General features: G+C 45.3%; 1 protein-coding gene across 3 annotated transcripts in view; it reads right to left on the reverse strand.

Moving 5' to 3' along the window:
- The window catches only part of RGN (regucalcin), a 120498-nt gene that overhangs the window by 21843 nt on the left and 75189 nt on the right, over positions 1–23466 (reverse strand). For all 3 annotated transcript variants that reach the window (XM_086934200.1, XM_086934201.1, XM_086934202.1), the window contains exons 3-5: positions 19916–20098; positions 10988–11203; positions 8364–8495 (exon numbers count right to left, since the gene is read on the reverse strand). In XM_086934200.1, coding sequence (XP_086790326.1) covers positions 8364–8495; positions 10988–11203; positions 19916–20098 — 531 coding nt within the window. The remainder of the gene's footprint in view (positions 1–8363; positions 8496–10987; positions 11204–19915; positions 20099–23466) is intronic.

A 23466-nucleotide genomic window follows, 5' to 3' on the forward strand; every position in this document is an offset into this window, starting at 1 on the left:
AGGGGGCAAAGACACGGACAGCAGGCAGGAGGGGGCAAAGACACGGACAGCAGGCAGGAGGGGGCAAAGACACGGACAGCGAGCGGGAGGGGGCAAAGACACGGACACGGACAGCAGGCGGCAAAGACACGGGGAGGGGGCGGGAGGGGGCAAAGACACGGACAGCAGGCAGGAGGGGGCGGGAGGGGGCAAAGACACGGACAGGGGGCGGGAGGGGGCAAAGACACGGACAGCAGGCAGGAGGGGGCAAAGACACGGACAGCAGGCAGGAGGGGGCAAAGACACGGACAGCAGGCAGGAGGGGGCAAAGACACAGACAGCAGGCAGGAGGGGGCAAAGACACGGACAGCGGGCAGGAGGGGGCAATGACAAAGACACGAACAGCGGGCAAGAGGGGGCAAAGACACGGGGAGGGGGCGGGAGGGGGCAAAGACACGGACAGCAGGCAGGAGGGGGCAAAGACACGGACAGCAGGCAGGAGGGGGCAAAGACACGGACAGCGAGCGGGAGGGGGCAAAGACACGGACACGGACAGCAGGCGGCAAAGACACGGGGAGGGGGCGGGAGGGGGCAAAGACACGGACAGCAGGCAGGAGGGGGCAAAGACACGGACAGCAGGCAGGAGGGGGCAAAGACACGGACAGCAGGCAGGAGGGGGCAAAGACACGGACAGCAGGCAGGAGGGGGCAAAGACACGGACAGCAGGCAGGAGGGGGCACTGTCAGCTGGTTTCTGCGTCATACCAATGTGCGAGTCTCCAACCTCCTGAACATTTCCTAAGAGTCCACAAGTTCTGCTCCTTCAAGGGATCTAGTGGGATGGAGGTAAGCAGTACGCCCCCCGGCCAGCAGCGAGCCCTTCCCACGCCATGCTCATCTCCCCAACATCCGGCACATGGTGTCAGGAAGTCACTGCATTTCCTCGTCACAATCCCAGCTGGAGTTGACAACTGGAAAGGGGTAAAACATTCTTTCTTTCGTGGGCATAATTATATAGCAGAGCTGCTCTTCTAAACCCACAGCGCACCTGGACAGGAACGGGATCGTCCATGTGCTTCATTTATTTACACACGGCAGCGCCCTTCCCCACCTGCTTGAGTGCGGGTTCTGCTCCTTCAAGGGATCTAGTGGGATGGAGGTAAGCAGTACGCCCCCCGGCCAGCAGCGAGCCCTTCCCACGCCACACTCATCTCCCCAACATCCGGCACATGGGGTCAGGAAGTCAATGCATTTCCTCGTCACAATCCCGGCTGGAGTTGACAATATTTGCAGACGTAGTTATTTTTTCTATTTATCTCCGCACAGGGTAGTTAGTGATCGCAATCAATCTTTCACTTGTTACTTTGTGGGAAAAACATAGACAACTTTAGTATTTTAGGAGGTAAGATTTGTGGTGTGTTTCACGAGGTCAAGCAAGAGTGCCAACATTATGATTTTCCCTGACAGCCCCTCATCGTACCCACGGTTTGATTTCCCCATCCTCCATTCACTTCGTATACAAACGGCGGCCTTCCTCCACCTCCCCTCTCTCTGCCCCTCCTCAGCCCCCTGCCTGCTGCACCCCGTCCCCAACTGAGGCCCCGGCTGGAGGGGCACAAAGGCCGGAACAGGCCGCAGCCGGGGCCTCGAGTAGGCCACTCTGCCGCTTCCCCGCCTCCCTCCCGGGGTGCCGTTCTTACCTGCTGGACGGGGGTGTTGGGCCCCGGAAACCTGCTGGAGCCGTTTCGGTAGGGTGAAGGGGTCAGGAGCCGGGTCCGGGTGGAGTGCGGCCGCCGCGCTGTGTCTGTGTCCGGGCTCCGGGGGCGGGGAAGGAGTGGGGAGGAGCCGTAGGAGGAGTGGAAGGCGGGCACCCCCGACAGAGCCACCCCCAGCCGCGCCACCCACCAGGGAGTACGTTTTCATACAGGGTGGAAGCAAGGGGCGGGAGGGGGCGGGAAGGGGTAGAATCGGCAGGGGGCGGGAAGGGGTAGAATCGGCTGCGTGGAGGAGGGGGCGGCGGCGGAATTCAGAGGAGGGGAGTGAGTGGGTGTGAAGAGGAGTGGAGGGATAATTATTCCCGTCCGAGCCTGAGGGAAGAAACCGGGAAGGTCAGGAAGGCGGGTGCCGGCTCAATGCCGGAACAGATTCGGGGGCGTTCCCGGCTTTTGGCTGACGTCGCGTGACGTCGGCAAAAGCCAAAAAATCTCGTGAACGCCCCCGAATCTGGTCCGGCATTGACGGACAGGCCCATCGTCCAATGGCTAGGCTCCATTTATGGAGCTAGCCAATAAATGACGGGGGGCGTTCCAAACCACACTACAGTACTCATTAGGTTTTCGCCTGCGCGAAAAAGCTGCGCAGAGCGCAGCTTTCGCCAGGCAAAACCTAAAAAACGTAATGATGTGTGTGTGTGAGGACTGGACCGTCCCCACACTCTCATTGGCTAGCTCCATAAATGGAGGCTAGCCATTGGGAGACGGGCCTGTCCGTCAATGCCGGACCAGATTCGGGGGCGTTCCCGAGAATTTTTGGCTTTTGGCTACGTCAGCCGAAAGCCTCTTCTCGTCAACGCCCCCGAATCTGGTCCGGGATTGAGGGCACCCGCCTTCCTGCTCCTGCGCGATGGCGCTTTAATTACTCACTCCTGCCTTCGCCTCACAGGCTCGCTTTCAGCAGCTATCCACACTGAAGTCCCTGATACTCTCTCCTCTGTCACGAAGGCCTGCTTGCATCACCGCTGCGGCCCCTCCAGACTTCAGCTCACACTACACTGAGCAGGGCCTAAAGTACTGCACCATGCGTGGCTCACAACAGCTCTGCCACACAGGTCCGCTCCCAGCAGCAACACCGCTCCAGCACGCCCCTGCATTTCGGCCTACCAGCGTCACCGCCTGGCCCGGAGAGGATCTCCACTGCAGCCGTCGCACACCAGGACCTTTCTGCAGTGGAACGGATGAGGGGGCCTACGGCGGGGGTGGTAGTGTGAGGATTATGCAAGAATATTACAGGGCTGGCGGGGAGCACTGGGGAAGCGCTATTATCCAGCCATCTTGCCAGGCCACGCCCTCCCTAAAATCTATTGTTTGTTCAGAATGGCCAACAAATATGCAAATAACACACTCTGAAATGTATTACATGTAAATTGAGTTTATGCATTTTCCTTGTGGATATCCTGAACGCCTGAGTTTGTTTTGCTAATCGGTGGGTCACTTGAACATCATTACCTAGAGAATACATCAAACACTTTCATTCCATCCCAAATTGATGGCTGCATATTCTCTCTGTTAGTTGATCAAGTTCACCGCTTACATAATCCTGCACCGTGCCCACGTGGCGGGCCCGCACACGTGCGTGCGGCTGGCAGAAGAGGCATGGCAGGGATGCTGCCCGCCGAGCTTCACGCACCTGCAGGGCATGGCTGCCAGCGGGCGCTGGTTATATATAGCCTGCACATGGCAGGCCGCGCAGGACTTCTGTGCTGACATGGCAGCTTCGCACCTCATCCAACTCACCTCCGTGGGCACCCTAACTGGTGATGCATACCGCCTCCTGCCTAACTGCCAACCCCCCTGCGCCATTATGCCGGATTTATTTCTCGGCTGCCAGTTGCGGGCCGGCCAATGGGTAACGTTTGTGATTGTTCACCGGACCCAGAGACCTCTCTCCTGTGCCTGGCTTCTTGGCGGATTCTGCCTGCTGTGTGTGTAAAGTGTAAAACGGCGCACATCCCACGCCGCAGCGTTCGGTCTCCCGCCTAGTGCTTCCCTCCGCTGCTGGTTCTTAGTGCGCACGAAGATGGCCCAGCGCCTCGAGGCTGGGTCTGGGCACGAGTGGGTGAGGGAGGGCTCAACCATCAGGCATCATGCAGGGAATCCCGAGAGAACGAGGACCCGATGGCTGGGCTGCCTCTGTACACCTGCATCTCTGGGATGCCGACCCACAGGGCTAAAGAACAACCCGAAGCCCTGTGCCAGCAATAGGCGCTGTGAAGCACAACTCAGAGCCCAGGGTTAAATTTTGGGCGTCAGTGCTGCCAAGAGGTGCCTGCGAGTTCAAAGCCTTCTTTTTCATTTTAGCTATTTCAGCAGCTTACAGTTTTTCTAATTTCTTTTTGCCATGTTCAATAAACAGAACACGTATCATTAGTTTTTTCTAAACACGCGCCGGCAGTCAATTAGTTTGGCATTTAATCTTTTATTGGGTGAATTCTGCACCATGGTCGTACTTTCTCTCTCCCTCTCTTTCTCTTTCTCTATGTCTTGGTCTCTATCTCCCGCCTTAGTGTTCTCTCTCTCTCTCTCTCTTTTTCTCTCCCTCTCCACATTTTAATTTATCAATATTTCTTTCGTGAAAAAATTAACCCGAAACAAGTATATTTCCATATCTATTTAACTAATCAAGGTACATTTGCAGTTCTACACCTCATATATTGCTAATGGTCGGAAAGTGGGTTATTCATTTGGTACAGGAGGCACCCTTACCTAAATAGTGCTCTGTGAAAAGCTGCTCACCACTTCTGTGGCACAAGCAGCAGGCAGCTCCCAGAGAGATGTGTTTGAAGTTGCTCGGGGTTAATGATTTCAATAGTGTTAAAGTGCAGTTCGATTGTGATATTTACAGTTTTGTTAAGTAGTCATTAAATGTCACTCATAATTAAAGTACAATTCTGAAAATGTCACACAAAGCAATCTGAAACCTTGGCAGCTATGTGGGTGGAACGATGAGTGGGTGGAAGGATGAGTGGGTGGAAGGATGAGTGGGTGGAAGGATGAGTGGGTGGATGGATGAGTAGGTGGAAGGATGAGTGGGTGGAAGGATGAGTGGGTGGAAGGATGAGTGGGTGGAAGGATGAGTGGGTGGAAGGATGAGTAGGTGGATGGATGAGTAGGTGGAAGGATGAGTGGGTGGATGGATGAGTAGGTGGAAGGATGAGCGGATGGATGCGTGGGTGGAAGGATGAGCGATGGATGAGTGAGAGGATGGATGAGCGGGTGGAAGGATGAGCAGATTGATGAGTGGGCGGATGGATGTGTGAGCGGATGGATGAGTAGGTGGAAGGATGAGTGGATGGATGAGTAGGTGGAAGGATGAGCGGATGGATGAGGTGGTGGAAGGATGAGCGGATGGATGAGTGGGCGGATGGATGAGTGGACGAATGGATGAGTGGGCGGATGGATGAGCGGGTGGAAGGATGAGCAGATTGATGAGTGGGCGGATGGAGGTGTGAGTGGATGGATGAGTAGGTGGAAGGATGAGTGGATGGATGAGTAGGTGGAAGGATGAGCGGATGGATGAGTGGGCGGATGGATGAGTGGGCGGATGGATGAGTGGGCGGATGGATGAGTGGGCGAATGGATGAGTGGGCGGATGGATGAGTGGGCGGATGGATGAGTGGGCGGATGGATGAGTGGACGGATGGATGAGTGGGCGGATGGATGAGTAGGCGGATGGATGAGTGAGCGGATGGATGAGTAGGTGGAAGGATGAGCGGATGGATGAGTGGGTGGATGGATGGATGAGTAGGTGGAAGGATGAGTGGATGGATGAGTGAGAGGATGGATGAGCGGGTGGAAGGATGAGCAGATTGATGAGTGGGCGGATGGATGTGTGAGCGGATGGATGAGTAGGTGGAAGGATGAGTGGATGGATGAGTAGGTGGAAGGATGAGCGGATGGATGAGGTGGTGGAAGGATGAGCGGATGGATGAGTGGGCGGATGGATGAGTGGGCGAATGGATGAGTGGGCGGATGGATGAGTGGGCGGATGGATGAGGTGGTGGAAGGATGAGCGGATGGATGAGTGGGCGAATGGATGAGTGGACGGATGGATGAGTGGGCGGATGGATGAGTGGGCGGATGGATGAGTGGGCGGATGGATGAGTGGGCGGATGGATGAGTGGGCGGATGGATGAGTAGGCGGATGGATGAGTGAGCGGATGGATGAGTAGGTGGAAGGATGAGTGGATGGATGAGTGGGTGGATGGATGGATGAGTAGGTGGAAGGATGAGTGGATGGATGAGTAGGTGGAAGGATGAGCGGGCGGATGGGTGGGTGGAAAGATGAGCAGATGGATGAGTGAGAGGATGGATGAGCGGGTGGAAGGATGAGCAGATTGATGAGTGGGCGGATGGATGTGTGAGCGGATGGATGAATAGGTGGAAGGATGAGTGGATGGATGAGTAGGTGGGCAGCTGGAGGGAGGGACGAGGGATGTATGATGAGGTCGGGGGGGCGCCTGCTTTGATAGATGAGTGGGTACCGGAATGGACAAGTGAGCAGCTGGGTGGGTGAATGAAGAGATTGGCAAGCGCATGCGTAGATAGATGAGCGGGTGGATCAGTGGCTGGGTGTTCAGATGGGTTAGATGAGTGGTTGAATTTGCTATTGTAAATGACAATGCCATTTATGTTAAAAAAACATAAATAAAAATAATGTCAAGAGCAATGCCAATAGCTCTAACTTTAACAAAGGCAAAACCATTGCATTGTAAATGCTTGTTGATGAGGTGCCACTGATTGACACTCGGCCTTGGGTATTTCAGGGCTTAAAACTGAAGCACTCAGGTCTGAATCAATCAGTGACGCTCCCTCTTGTCACAAGGGGGAGAGCCTCAAGACACTTGCCAGTTTAGGGATGGCACGCCCACAGGCTGTAAAATCCTCAGCCTGGTAAAGTTCAGCTCAGGAAGCCGGGAGCATGCAAATTTAGTGCATCTCTAGCTCCTGGCTGCCTGTTCTGAACAAGGAGAGTGCATGTCAGGCTGACCTTTGGAGGCATGGCCCCTCAGCTCATATCCCTCACTCTCCTTTTACTCACCACAGTGCTAAGCACTGTGTCCCATAATACGATAATCGCACTTGAGATTTTTGTCTCCCAGCCCCATATCCTACATGGTATAGCATACTCTCAATGAGTTCAACACCCGAACTAAGGGTAGTAAGCACTATGTAATTGCTGCAATACTATATTGTCTGACATAAACATTGTGTCCAAAAGTATTGCTCTATTGGAGTTAGTAATACAAAATCTGCAGCCAATAGGATGATATTTTTGTAAACAATGTTGAGGACACAACATTTATTTGACCGTATGTTTGTATCCAATATTCTAACATACAACCACTGAATAATCCCTATAATGTGCCATTACTGTTTTCCTAATTTGCCAATCTATTTACTTTTTGGGCATACACTACAAAGTACATTGTCTACACGTGCCAGCATTAAAACAATCACACTTGCAAATCACACTCTGTCATTACACGTCATTATATATATATATAATAATATGGGAAAAAAATAAGGGGTGTATATATGTGTCAGAAAGGCGTAGATGGGATAGAAGTAGCTACCGATGGTTTGTCCTTTGCTACCCCTAGCACCGCCGTACATTTCAGGGGTAATACAATCATTAACATGAACAGAAGGTAATCAGGACTCTGGCAGCCGTACCCATTATCAGTAGATTCCCTTCCCTTCACTCCCTTGAAAACATTGGCTGTGCTAAGGGAAAGCTGTTTTTGTACCTACCTGCAAAGGCGTCAGTTGTTCTCAACAGTGAGAGTAAGAAGAAAATTAAATACAAGCCTTCGCAGACCTTGCACAGCAATCTAAAGCTGTTAACACTGGCATCAAACAATGTATCCTATCTCTATCAAAAATATTCATTCTTGTAATTTTATAACTACAGGGGGTGTCGGCCTTGAGCCTTCCCAGCATATCCTAAGCAATCGAATCAATTAACCTTTTTAAGCACTTTTAACCACTATTAGAGAAAGGAGAAGATGGTTCAACTTTGGCTAAGTGCCTATGGTGCTGAATTGCTATTCATTTTGAGTGACATATGCATTACGTTTATTTTTAGCGAATTACTGTATCAATACGTAATTTTTTAGTGAAGTATTGTATCGATGTGTGAATTCAAGTTTGCGTTCCTCCATTGGTTGTATTAAACGTTGGCTTTTTCTCACAGCCTGAAGATAATACATTATTAACATACAACAACAGACCTGGCTCTTCCCAAAGGTATAACCCCCCCCCCCCCCCCCCCCCCCCAGGGGTAGCAGCAACAGATACTCCCAATGCTGATTGTTCTTAGTTGCACCTTTCTTAAGCGCCAGGATGCCCTCAGGGTTACAGCGCGCTCTACAGATGGCATAAATAAGTTACATGGCCCTTTATATAGTAATTGGAATATCTATCTTAACACCTTGCGCGCTAGCAATTTTCCTGCTGTGCGCTGGGTTTTTGAAAAACCTGCGTTACATGACGAGCTCAGCTCATCATGAGTGTACGAGAGGCGTAACTCATGACGCACTGAGCTCGTCATGAGCATAGAAGATTAGATTAGACTTCATGATTAGACTTCTCTTTAAAGAGCACATACCTGTCTCAGGGTCTAAACGTATGACTCTTCCTCCACTGTAGCAGGCCACCCAGAGTTTGCCCTCGGCGTCGATGCACATGCCGTCAGGGATGCCTTCATCCTTCTCCAGCTTGTACATATGCCGGCGGTTTGCTGCCGAAGAGGATTAAGAGATCAGCATTTCAATCAAAGTGTACGTACTATATATTCCATGCATATCAAAGTAGGCTCTATCACTGATAATTCATTTTCTGTGACAACAGTTGTGTATTCATACTGGTCTGCATAGCTCAAAGTGAACTATAGCTTAAGCAAAACTCTTCCTTTGACTGTATCGAAGAAGGAATATCAAGTGGTTACAATATCATTACCAAAATATCAAAACCCAAAACATTGAGGATGTAAGTGCATAGAGGGAGGTATAGATTTACTATTCTTACCTTTTTTTTAGTAGCTAAGGCTTTGTATCAGAAACCTTGGGTGGTTGCAAAGCCCACCCAATGCAAAGCCCTGTGGTGCAAAATAGCACAATGTATTGCACAGTGCTACTTTGCATTGCTTAGGGCTACTTTCCAGTGCTAACCAAGGTTTGTGCTGGAAAGGAAAGCCCAATGTAACAATTTGTGCCGGTTTGAATCACTTTTGGGACAAAAACATGACATAAAGTGTTAGGGAATCTGGGCCCAATTTTGCAGGTCGTGCCTCATTTTCTTGTTGAAGTCTCAGAAAGGGGGGCATTTACCACCTATGGGAGAAACTTCTCCTTGGATTTATAGTATTTGTACCCCATCAAATTCTGACCAACTTGTAATGCGGGCTCTAGTGTCTGTTCACATTCCCACACCACTTAACTCTCTCCTTCCCTTGAAATCATACAGGGAAACCCTCCTTCTTAACATTCCAGTATATTTAAGAATTACCTGACCTCCTATCACCCTTACCATCTCCTTGTTCCCTTTCTAACTTTCCCTTCCTGAATACTCTGCACTCCCTGTCTCTATTAACCTCTTCGATGCTCATGACGGAACGGTTCCGTCATGAGCGCCGGTTGGCTTGTGCTCATGACGGAAGCGTTCCGTCATGAGTCCATAAGCCCAATAGAACGTTCAGCACAGCGCAGGAATTTGCGGCGCGCTGAAGAGGTTAATGGACAGTGCAGTGGGATGAAGAGACCATTCCTACCCTGTTATAGATACAGGCATTGCAAGGCTGGAGAAGGGCTCATTCCCCGACTTGGGCCATATTTATCATTAAGTGACACAGTGCAGCTAACCACCTTAAACACAACGCACTACGGTGCATTCTGGCCTTTTCCTGAGTGCTGGCGTACAATGTGCTGCCTAGCACCAGTGCAGGCACTCTTGAATCATGGTGCAAGGGTGACTGCATTGTAAGCAGGATGGCTTTTGTGCAGGAAGGGGCACCGTGCCTCACGACAACAATTCCCTGAGGCCTTTTCATCTTTCTATGTGTGCTGCATAAATGCAGCACACATACAAAGAGGAAAAAACAAGGAGAAAGAAACATATTTCGCCTCGTTACACCTCTCCTGGGAAGGCGTAGCATTTTGGCACATTCCCAGGTATACCAGTAATGGTAAATCTGGAAATGCTTCAAAATCCGTGGGTTTTGCATGGGAACACCCATGCACCACCCATTGAATGCGTCCCTGGGGAAGAGTAAAGCAGCATAGCGGTTTGTGCTGCGTAGCATTACTTGGGATTTATCAAGCCACTCAGGGCCACACAAGATGGCCTTGCATGGCTTGCTAAGTAAATCACTACCACGGTGCGTAGTGCAAAAGTGACGCAACCCCTTGATGCATATTGCCCATACAGTGTAAAAATGCCCAAGACTGGGCATGATTCGAAAGCACGATACAGGTACGGTTCAGACCAGGAAGCATTTTCTGGTTGAAAAAACAGCCCAGAGTGCAAGCTGCAGCCATATGACCTTATCCCTTATTCGCCTACAATGTCACATTTAGTTGTGACTTCTTGATTACAACTTATACCATATGTGGTCACTATATGTTTATTGGTGTTTTGAAGACGTGTTTTCTCAGCTATGTGCTGGGCAACCTAAATAGTTATAGTCTGTACTATTTCTGCTCTGATTATAACTAAAGGGCTACTTTGATGATAACTTCATGATAACTACAGCCTATATAGCACTAAATCGTCAACGTTTTTAATTGGGTTGTATGTCAGAATACTGTCTACAGAAATTTACTCTGACATAAATACTGGATCTTAAATATCATTTACAAAACTTCCATTGGGAGTAGATTGTCTATTATTAACTCAAATAGGGTGATATTTTTGTAATGATATTTAGGATACATTATTTGTCTTGGACAATATTCTAACAATCATATTCTATGTATTGTAATAGCCGTGGTTCTGTTAATTTCCAACATCATGGTGCTCTGTTTATCACCTTTGAAATCATAAAGTGCTAAGTTAACCCAGTCAGGTTTCAGAGCTATAACCTAAGGGTGTCCATGTCTGCAGGTAAGCACCCCACCTCTGCATTGATGGCCACGTCAAGGCAATTTTGAATATTATTCTTAGTCTCCAACATGATATACGTTAACATCTTCTAAAATTAATTTACAACGCTCTCTTTATAAGAAAGTTGCATACATATCTTGGCGGTTGTCACATCGTAGTCAAAGGCATCCACGTTGTAGGAAAGGCTGTCTATGTAAAAGAAGGTCTTGTGATCAAGGGACCAATCCAATCCATTGGAAATGTCCACTTGGTCAAAGTTTTTCACCACTGAATGGTCAGCGAATAGGGTGTAGAGGGATCCCTGGTTTCTCTCAACCACAGCCGGTCGGATCTCTTGTGACATTGTACCTGAAAAGAGAACACAATGGATTACAATTGACTAAAAATGGTTTTGAGTCAATTAAAGATCTAGGATCCCATCCACTCATTATTTTCTGTGAGTAAGTCAATTTCCTGCTGACTTCGGAGTAATGTACTCCTGAATTTCTGGGAATAAGACACATATTCACAGAAGAAAAGTTTTATGAATCTACCCCCAGTTACTACAATGTTAGTGCTTTTGAAATCATTAAGTGCATAGGACCTACAATAATCAGACTAACTAGTCAAATAAAAAAACAAATTCAAATAAGATGCATGAAACATATTTCAAACAAGCACACAAATGCTAAAAATGCCTTGATTAATCCAAAAAAATAATAAAAAACTATAGGAACCAATTCCCAAAGCTGTGTCCTTGTTTCTGACACAAAACTGACTTAGCAGTGATTCACAAAAGCATAAGCGTGTAAGTAACCCATGTATGTTACACATGTGGCATTATCATCTACGTGCATTCGAGTGCCATCGACATATGTGGATGTTCCATAGGAAGAGTTAATACAGTGTTCAGTGATAAATAAGGCAAATGAGGTGAACTAAACACCTAAACATTCATAACTTTGTGAATATTCACAAGCATTTGAGGTGAATTTCTCACTATTCTCTTCACTTCTAAAACCAACCCTTATTGAGCCAAGCGGAAGTGGTGGAGAAATTAGAGGAGAATGAAAACAGTCATGAAATTGACAAGGGCCAATGACAAACTGCTAACACCACAACTCTTAAAGGTGTAGGAGTGCTCAAAAACAGGAACATGCATGCAATCCAGTTAGGAAGCATGTCAAGCCACAGCTGACACCTCTTACCATACCTCAGCACACATCCTAGGTGCCATTAGGGAGAGGTACTTGGAATGATCCTACAGAAAGGAAGGAGTTCCAAAGCAATATACTCGAGGGAGGATCCTAGGGGCTGGCCAGACCCAAGGCCCAAAGATGACAGCTGGGGGTAGAAGTATTGAAAGCTAAGACAGCCATCTGAATGAGGGTGAGGAAAAGGGGAAAACAAATTCAGAAAAACACCTTCTACCCAACAATCCAATACTAAGTCTGTGACGCCGAATGCCAAAACTTTCACTGTACTCTGGACAGAAACAATGCATAATGGTTCAAATTGTCATGGACCACCTGTACAGCGGGACAATGCTAGCGATATTAGATGACTAGGACTTATGGTAAAAAACAAAGGCACCAGTAATGTCATATGATCCGTAAGGTTAGCTGTGACGTATGCATAGAACATAGATCAACACAGGATGGAAAAGTTCATAGCGTTTTTTATTCAACTTCATCCCCCATGGTAAATTAGAACTGTCAGCTCTGTAATACTCATGGCTGCCACCCTTGTGTGCTACCAAAAGTGGGGCCAACCATTTGGTCGCTTCTAAAGACACAATCACCCCTTCATCAGACAATCTAGCCACCTATCCCTTCACAGTTTGCTTCCTGCACCTTAAATGATATCATTCTAGCCTTGGCTACAATAGGCACAGTTCCACTTAATCTGAGAGCATGATTTGAGAGACACCTCAACTTCTGACGCAAAACCTTGGGTTCTGATTTGGAAAATCCTCACAGTCATCCATCACTGATGCACACACACTCGATGTTTGCCGTTTTAGTCCGGGAAGACCCCTAAATCCTTGTGTTATGGCTACTGTGGTGTCCTCTGCATAAATGAAAGCTCAGGAACCAGGAAAGTAAGCCAGGAGGTATTTATTAAACCTCATCCACAGGAGACAGCATAACAACTGACCAAGAGAGAACACAATCAAAGCATGGTTCCAGAACCACTACAGGAAAGGTTCTTGGTACATTAAAGGTACAGTAACTAATAAGTAAGCACCATCACATATCTCCCCCCAACAGAAAAATAAGAACAATGAGTAAAACAAAAAAAACAAAATTCAAACAATAATGAAAATGGAGAAGTCATAAAGCATAGTCTCTCAAATAAGAGGGTGGTCTACGTATTCTTTGACATCTAGAGGGAAACATGGATAAGTTAAGATCATTGGCAGGATTGGAAAACGAATGAGATAAACCTTATCTATCATGAGAGAGATCAGGTACAGGTATTCTTGACTTAACGACAACAACTCTGCTTTTATTCCAAATTCTACCATCCTCTGTTTTAATGGCATTCCTGAATATTTTCACAACAGCTTTTACATCAGAGAATTTGGACCAATTTCTACAACCAACAGGAGCTTTGATGCGAACTAGGTCACCAACAAGAACTTTTTGAGCATTTACACACTTTCTCTTATCGAAATAAATCTTTCTCTCATCTTGCTTCTTCTCCTCCCTCCTTCGCCATTCACCTATTCCATTATCAACCAGACCTTTATTAAGATCCATCCAACCAGGACACAGATAGGTGTTGGGAGCCCTTCCTTTAAACAAAACAAAGGGGGATCTACCTGTAGTTGTGTGGGGAGCATAGCGATAAGCATTTATTCTGTATTGCAGGACAGATTTCCAATTTAATCCAGATGATCTTGCTAACTGTATAGCCTCCTTCAGGGTTTTATTAACCCTCTCAACAGCACCGTTGGTTTCTGGGTGATATAAAGAACATTTTTTATGTAAAATACCTGATTTTTCCATAAACTCCTCAAAAACCCTTGAACAAAATTGTGGTCCATTATTTGATAAGAGACTATTAGGGAAACTTTCTTTTTTAAAGATGGTATCTAGAAACTTTATTACTTCTTCAGATGTGATCTCCCTTACAGCGCTCACCTCAATCCATCTGGAATAGAGATCCATAAGAACTAAAAGATAAGGTGTATCACTTACACCTGACAAAGGACCAACTATATCTATGGCTAGTTCATCCCAAGGATGTCTTGGAAGGGATCTCTTAACCATTGGCATTTGTCTAGTTTTTAGAATTTTGTCACTGGCAGAGCATTCTGGACAATCTCTCACTAACCTTTCTATCTCCAAATCCATCCCTGGCCACCAAAATTGCATGCGTAAAATTTCTTTGGTTTTCACAATACCAAGATGCCCAGAGTGAGCATGGGATAAAAGTTTTTTTCTAATACCCAGTGGAGGAACCATTTTTGTTCCCCGAGTTAAAAACCCAGAGTGAATAGAAAGTTCATCAGCATAGTCTTCTACAGTTTCATCTCTCTTTTGTTCCCTTAAGCCGAAGTGATAGCGTTCCATAATGGTACTAATTCTTGGAAGATAGTGTTTATCCAGTTGTGCAATCGCAATTTCGTATTCATTTAAATTACGTTGTTCTCCAGCAGAGAGATCAGGGAGATGTTCTAAGACATCTTGTCCTTCTCCTCCCAAACAATGTAAGAGGAGGGCTAGCTTCCTTTCTGCACTGAGGTTAGTTCCACAAACTCTTGCGTAGTTGGCAAAAATCTCCTAGTCGCCATAAAAATGTGGTGTCCTCTGCATAAATGAAAGCTCAGGAACCAGGAAAGTAAGCCAGGAGGTATTTATTAAACCTCATCCACAGGAGACAGCATAACAACTGACCAAGAGAGAACACAATCAAAGCATGGTTCCAGAACCACTACAGGAAAGGTTCTTGGTACATTAAAGGTACAGTAACTAATAAGTAAGCACCATCACAGCTACCCTAGCACGTTATCACCAGTAACAGCAACATAAACCTTTCCCTGAGTAAAGTGACTTTAGTACTCAATGGGAGTTTTTGAAAAAACCCTATCATTTTGGTCAGTTGCCCATCTTCTCCAGAGGACAAATATCAATTCCTCCAAGTGTTACTTTTCTTTTGTGCACATTTTTTTAACGCTTGGAGTGGCACAAAAATGCTCAGTCATGAACACAAATCCAACATAACATCCACCTCCACATTCTTAATCCTCACTTTGTCACTGGGATTACCTACACACCACTCACCCATTGGTAGTACAACTTCTTTGCTCACCTATCTGACCTCCCTTTTCACTTTTCGTACACTTCTACAGCATGTTTTAAAATTGTTCAATCCCACCACATCAATTACAAACAGCGGTCAGGGTCGAACATCCCTTAGAGTTTGTTAAGTGATCTTGTAAACCATATTGAAAACAGCTCACGTCCACACTTTTCTTATCCATACATTTCAATTCTCCACACAGTTAAGCATATGTTCCCCTCTTTTTGCTGTGGCAATGACATCACACAGAAGAGGGTCGTCTTTGACCCAGAGTTCTTCTCGGATCTTATCCAAACGGCAGCATGAAATACATTGGTTTTCAATCCTTTCCACATTTAGTGCTCCAAATTTACAAGTTACAGACAGCTTCCTCAAAGTTGTAATGGTACTCCTCCACAATCTCATCCTGCATTTACAATCTTCTTCCAAAATGAAATCGCTCTAAAATGGTGCTGACCATAGGTGGGTCGTGCCAATTCAATTTTTGAGGGAACTTTAGATTCATTCAAGCCAAGCCCCATTTTATGACCAAGGTCACGTACAGTCTTCCGAACTTCCTGTTCTTCAACTCCAAGTGAAAGAGTCAACAATGCAAGGTTTCTTTTGGCACTTAAGTTTGTACCACATACGTTAACATATTCAGTTGCACTTTTGTACTCGTTCCCATCGTGATAAAAGCTCCCCAGAATGCGCAAGAAAGAAAAGTGAAGTCACACTCCGCAGACAGCGCCAAGAAACCGTTGGTGAACGTGTGCTCTACAAATCCCATTTATCATATCATATCATATCATATCATATCATATCATATCATATCAGACTTTTCTCTAGATGTAATTAGTCCTAACTCAAAGAACAATTTCAGCTGTTTGTATGAGACAAGCGTGGTTGCGTTCGGTACAACTCAAATCCTCATATCAGTGTGGCTGCAGCAGAATTTCCCTTTGGCAAAAAAAATATATTGTGCAGTTATTAAGCTCCAACTTGAAAGGAACATTAAAAAAAGTTGCTTCTTTTCACTATATTGTAATGCCAAAGTAGACTGAGGCTATAGAGATAAATCTAAACCCATAACTGTAGGCCAGATGTAAACACCGGTCACCGTCTTCAGATTTTACCCAACCAATAACAAGATGCCAATACCTCAGAGACGTTTTTCTCCCGAGACCGCTTGGTTTGAGACTCAGCCACTCCAAAAATCGCACTGCTCCTCGGATCAAGTTTGCTGTACCACGCCACAGTTCCCAGCATTCAGCTTATTTCCAAGCACATCACGCATATGGACATCATTTAAGGTTCGCAAGTGCGACCCCGGGCTTGCCCCTTGCTACCCCTGGCATTGCTCTTGCCTCAGAGGTCTCAAAGGCAGCACCAGTCATAAAGGAGTTAGACTCCCTGAGAGCAGAAAACAAATGAAAAATGTAAACTCGCTCCATTTCTTTCTCGTTTATGTAAAAAAAAAAAAAAAAAGAAGAAGTTGATCCAGGCTGCAAGTGGCTTTATTATTATTATTATTGCATTTTATTGAGTGCACAGCTACCCGGAGGTTTCCCGGCGCTTGCCTTGGGAACCCATCCTGGCTTTTTCCCTGTGAGATAGCCCCTACAGGGCATCCCCAAGGTGAAAGCCAGGCATCCCGCCGCAGGGGGCCGTTGCGGAGATTAAGCAAGCTTAATGCCCAGAGTTGCAGAGTGAGAACCCATGATTAGAGCAGGCACCGAAGCGAGAATTATCGAGTCCGTGGACATTTGAGTTCAAGACCCTGCCGCGTCGGGAATTGAACCCTGGTCCCGGGTCTGACCTCAGCTTCCGGGTCTGCCTCCTCTACACCGTGAGCCACACTTCTCCACAACAGGAAACAGTTGAAACTTGTTACTGTTTCAATTTGTTAGCCCAAAGTTCCCCTAAATTAAACTCTGTATGTTTGTCCTGTAGACTAGGGATTTTAATGTTTTTCTCCACTCCTCTGTAGTAGAAAAGGTAGGGATCAGAAGGATGTGAATCTTCAGTAGGCTTTCCTGGTTGTCCAGTTCTGCTGGAGCCTAGCCGCCATTGTGGGGCCTGTGAGCTGTGCTGCCAAAAGTTTAAGAGTATATTATTTGTTCACCACTTTGTTCCAGTATTGAAGAAATTGGCAGTTACTGCTTTCTTTTTACTTTTTCCATTTACTCTACTGTTCATTTATGTTGCCTCCTTCAGCACTATGTAATTGCCAAACATTCACTTTGCTTATTTGTGAGGTTTTCGTATTTTCAGTTTGCTCATGTGTGAGGCTTTAATACTTTCTATGCGGGGTCACTGACATTAAAAGGCAATGGAAAATGAAATTATGCAATGTGGCAAGAAAAGGCAAATGAAACATAATGTGTGGACGTTCTGTGGTTGGGTTATTACTCAATTTTGTAATTTTAATATAGGTTAAGCAATATTTTATTGTAATTGCAATTACATAGCGTATACTTGATGAGGAGCCAAAGCACATTAGTGGATGGATGGCATGCTACACCTTTGGGAGTACTTGATCGAAACAGTGGTCAATAGCCATGTGCCTTACGTTGGAAGGGTTTCTGTGTTTGGTGGGTTTGTGACCAGAGTAGTGTCGTCTCTCAGTGGTGTGTAAAATTCATGGTTAAAGGTGAGGTGATGCCACTTCCTGTGATGTCACGGAGACAAAGACCACATGATGTCACTTCCGCTACCCCAGACATTTTTGTGAATCGACATCCATGGTCACTCAGGGGGTTTTAAATGTTACTGTGTCCCTGGAACCAACATATGAAAGCCTGTCACTTGATGACGTAACTCTATTACTATTGGCAGCTTCTTTGCTTGATGTTTGAACTGGTGCTTCGCTGAAGTCTAACCTGGCTGGAAAGCTAAGTATACACCCCTGGAATGCAAATGCTAATAATTTTACGTTGGGGCTGGGGTCACGTTGTAGCCCATGTTCTGCTGTCCCCTTTAGCCGAAGCCTCCCACACAACAGCTATGCCTCGCAGTCTGCAGATGCAATCGAAAAGCACAAGCAATGGCCCCAATATTCACACCTCATCCAGATACTGTCAGGTTATTTTCAGTGCGATTAGAAGATGACTCTGGCCCTTGAAGATCCCACCGACTGCTAAACTCTTGAAATTACAGCTGTAGCTGTGTTGAGGTTGAAAGGTCTGATTTTCGCAGCTCGTTGCCAAAATGAGACGCATGCAGAGAATAGAGATCAACGCAGGACGGAAAAGTTCTGAGTATGGTTTGTTCTACCTCATCCACAACTGTCATCTCTGGAATCCTCTCTGCTACCAGCAGACATAGGGGTCTAGAAACTTGGTCATAATAAGTAAGGTAAGCCAACAGGTTGGGACACCAGATTAGAGCCCACACAGCCTAAGCATTTATGATAAGCGGCCTGCTCATCGGAAGCACGTTGCAACACTCCTCTCTACCATTGCACAGTCACTGATCACAGAACACAGAAGTAGTATGACTTCAGCAAAGTTGAAAGGAGGGCAGTGTATTATTTGTTTACATTTTAGTTGAGAGTACACCAGGTAAGAGTGGTGTACAGTTGGTGCATAAGATTACAGATGAGAAGCGATCATGTTTACGTACAACCGACCTTCGATAGTGAGGCATAGAAAAGGTGACATGAAAGCCAGGAGTCAAAGTCATGAAAGAATGTAGAGTCAGATCATTAGGATGGGGTTTGCATGACAAGTTGACTACCAAGGAGTAAGTAAAGGCAAATGAAGTTAGATTTAACTTTAGTACAACCGAATACGCCAACCCAAATTTGGTTGTAGTCGTGGAATCAAATAGGGTGTGTGTGGATAGCTTAGCTAATCCCAGATCATCAAGTCATGCTTCAATGAAAGCTACTAATGGCTACAATCAAACAGTAACAATAATTCAATTGAAACAGTTTGCTGGGGTGAATTTCCCAGGATATTTGAAACAAGAGTAGTCACATTGCTCAGTTTCTGGTCTGAAAGACATGTTACGAATGGACAGTTTAGACTTTCAGGAGAACAGGCCTCTATCTTTGATGTAGATTGTGCGGTTATCAGTTGTGTGCATATAACAAATATGAATGCCTGAAAAGATGCACCTAGTGCTGATATCAACAATAAACAGAAGAAAGAGGGACATACATGGGGAGTGCAGGTGTTTGGTAATCCTGTGGTGCAAGTCGTCTAGGCAAGGCACCACACTATGGATTTAAATATTGGTAAGCAATATAAAAAAAGCATTGGAATTTTTAAGTCACTGTATGGTAGTCAAAGTGGTTAAACTACAAAAGCTAAAATAGTCGTACAAGCAATCATTTCTTAATACAAACTGAATGACAGATAGGTGAAGCACTATAAGCAAGTGTTGGTGCCGGGGGAAATGTAACTGCTCCATTACCAACAGGTTTGGGATTACCTCCTCTCCCGGAATTGAGTGTTAAATGGTGATTATCTACTTTTGGAAGAATCCACGACTGGAAAGCACCAACATGAAGTTACTTGTATCGAGATTGATCTTAGTGAAAATGTTGACACTGTAGATGTCAAAGTGGTAGTGACAGTAAAAAAGGTAGGGCCCGAATCCCAAAAGTAATCTGAGACAAAATCCTAACTTAACAAATTTCGGTATTCACAAAGGGCATTTAGGAGTAGTAGATGTAATCTTTGTGGAACTGTGTGTGCTTGTGTATAACACCACAAGGAATAGGCCTATTTACAGAACTGCATCAACAAAATAATCATTACAAAGTGCATCGCTCTATCCGAACTGTACCTGCAAAAAACCTTCCCTGGGGGTCAACTTTCCCGTCATTAAACCTGTTGTTGGGTTTATCCTCGTCAATGTTGGCAAGGGTGGTTATGGAATGGTCTTCCCAGCTGATACTGCCAAACCGCCTCCCCACAGCGATAACATATCCGCCAGACTTTCGGAGGGCCACTGAGCCAATGGGAGCATCTACAGATAGAGTAAGAGAAAACATACAGCGTCATTACGCAATGCAGTGTAAGCTAAGCCAATAGCGGTGCGTAAAAAAATATATCATAAAATTAACATATTTTCTTGTAGGAAAGATATCTATGCTCTTGGTTCATAGAGTCAGAGTTTGGTATGTCAGGCACAGTAGCAATCCTTAGATGGTCTAACAGGTACCTTGCAAGTAAGTAATGTTGAGTAAGTATTACAGAGTACAATAATGTAGATTGCTATGGCATGGATAGAATTACCAGCTTCTTATAGTAAACACATTTTTTAAACTTATTTAGAGTTCAGTGAATGCAGGGCATATTAAGAGGGGGCGTTGGTGAGACCTTCCTCTTTGGCGCCAGTCATACTAGGTTATATTCCAGTGCCGCATTCAGAGATTCGCAAATTTGGCTATGGGTGGGCGGGCCTAGAAGACACTCGCCCATAATAGCATCCTGCAGCGGACATACTCCCGACTCCTCCATTGTACTGACATAGCATGGGTATCTCCCGCTGCGGAACAAGGGTGTAAGGGACAGCTAGCTAAAGCCCACATACACATTTCTGGAGATCTTTTGATACAGTATATTTCTTAGCCTTGATCAGTTTAAAGGCAGTGATGTTCTTAACTCAATATTCTGAGCATTCTGTCTTCATATCGTCAAACTGAATTTCGTGTCATACATATTTACCACATAATGTTTTCAATGATCTAGTCAGAAATTAGGTTACAGGTGTATGTGATTGATTTTACCTGTTGCACAAGAAGACTTCCCTTGGTATGCCTAATGCTATTCTGGACCACTCAAGGATCAGTTTGGCATTTTTGTGCAACAAATATTTCTCAGACAAGGAAGCTGCATCTTTCTTTTGTAGGCTGTCTTATGCAGGAAATTAGGTAGAAGTCCCTTTACTCGTTGCAGCTTTTTATCTCTGCACTGTTCGGGTGCAGCTTGGTGTTCGCACAAATTGCTCTTTTTGTGTTGGGTATAAAGCTTTACTTGTGTTTATTTACTTAGACTTTATCATTAAAAGAGTGATTGAAGCTCAGCATAATTGAACTCTTTCTTATACATTACTGGATTGAATAGCGGTGTTTTTCCTACTTCTCTTAAGAGCCCGTCTACACCTCTGAGAGCCTACAGATATTTGAAAAGAAATTATATATATATTATATATATATATATATATATATATATATATATATATATATATATATATATATATATACCATTTTTTTTTATTGATACATGACAATTCCGGATTTAATCTGAAACTTGGCAGACAGAGCTGCCCATTATTTGTTATTCATGGTGTTTGGTTCCTGGTTGGATAAGGGTGCTGTATGCACCGCTTTTCTGTGTTCTTCAAGATCCTGGTGCTAACGGATGTACTTTGTTGTGTTATCGAAGTGCATCAATTCTACACGTATCTTCTCCCTTCGTTAGTGAGCCCTCTCTCGTGAAAGGCTCATGCGAGCGAGTAACGCATGTTTTGCTTTCACCTGTTTTGCTTTCGTACTTTTCCAGAGCATAGACACTATTAAATGCATGGGCAGCATAAACACTATTAAACATACTTCCCAGATCCTGTAGCACTCTAAAGAAAACACACATGGCCTCATTTAAGAAACGTGTTGCATCGTTGCATGAAAACAACGATGCAACACTTTTCAGTGCTCCCGCCTTGCGACACAATGGATGTACAGCGCTCCATGTTGCAAGGGTTTACAGATCCATCGGTATTCCTGACGTATCTGTAGGGGCAAAAGTGGCGCATTGCTGGGATGTGTCCGAAAACAGAAGTAGCTCCAGCAATGTGTCCTTTCACATGAGGAAAGCCCCATGTGAAAGGGTCTGCGTCACTCGTTACACCTGCTGAAAGGCAGGCGTAAGTATTAGACGCAGTGGTGTCGTAGAAGTGTTGCAGTGAAATCTCATAGATTTCACTGTGACAGTGTTGCAGTGAAATCTCATAGATTTCACTGTGACACTTCTACAAGCCTTTTCTGTGCCGGAACGCCCACCCTGCATACATTTACCTGTCACAGGTATAATGTAGTGCAGGGGTTTACAAATGCAGGGAGGGCATTCAGGCGCAGAGAAGGCTCGTAGAAGTGTTGCAGTGAAATCTCATAGATTTCACTAAGACACTTCTACGAGCCTTTTCTGTACCGGAACGCCCATCCTTCATACATTTACCTGTCACAGGTATAATGTAGCGCAGAGGTTTACAAAGTGACGCATCTGCCTAGATACGTCACTTTGTCAATATGGCGCAGTGTGGCACATTTTTTACGCCACCACAGCGTCACAAAAAGTGACACAATGGCGGCGTAAGGGCCTCATAAATTTGGCCCACACTTTTTTGGATCAGGGTCTGTTCATTGCAGGATCAGCTGAAGGATTCCAGGAGACCGATCTCTCTGAAGATGCATCCCGCAGGAACCGTGCCTAGGCCACTTCTCCCGCCATACTGCTCTATGTAAAGCACCTCATTTTTGAAATATTAGTGCCACAATGTAACCATTCCCTGTAAAGCTGCTCTCCACTGCTCCTTGCCTTTAAATCAATCTGTACTATATCAAACACCAGAAATGTAACTGATGATAGTCTGACAGATGATTAAGTGGGTGGTCTAATCTTTCGAATATTCACAGCCCGCAAAGGTTTGGATCGTATGTTTCTTATTTGCGCAGCCGGGCTTTAGTTGTAGCAAATATAAGTCATATTTCGGAGGCCTGGCTTTGACCAGTACCTTGTACATTTTGTACCCCACCCGTGGCTACAGGAGATAGCTGCCATTAATCTGTAACCATAATGGATGCCTGCCACAACACCAAAATCAAACACCAATATTGTTATTAGAGCCCAAAATATATTTGAGATTTTGCACATCGCCAATTACAAAAGACCTCTGCTTTTGTAAAAGATATCAGACAAAAGATTCAATATAGTAACAATCCTCATTTTAAAAGCAATCTTTATTTAAAGCATAATGTTACAATGTGGAACCCTATTTATAAACACCTACTATATACAAAGAAGTTAAAAAATTGGGAATAAATCCAATTAATTATATTTGACTGACATGTAATCATTACCAAATGTATACATTTTAGTTCAAGAATTAAAATGCAGTAAAACTATTGTTCTCACCAAATCTTCTCTCAACGAAATAGGCAATCAAGGACAAATTATTGCTAAGATTAAAAAATGCTCCTTGTTACACACAGAGTACAAGTCGGCAACACTTGTTTAAGTGTCGCTGGCCTCTTCATGTCATAAAGCCACAAACGTTGTGAATTCGTGAAGGAGTGAGGATGCTCTAATGAAATTCTTTCTTAGGTAAAATGTACA

Source organism: Lissotriton vulgaris, chromosome 8 (genome assembly GCF_964263255.1).
Source record: "Lissotriton vulgaris chromosome 8, aLisVul1.2, whole genome shotgun sequence".
NCBI lineage: Eukaryota > Metazoa > Chordata > Amphibia > Caudata > Salamandridae > Lissotriton > Lissotriton vulgaris.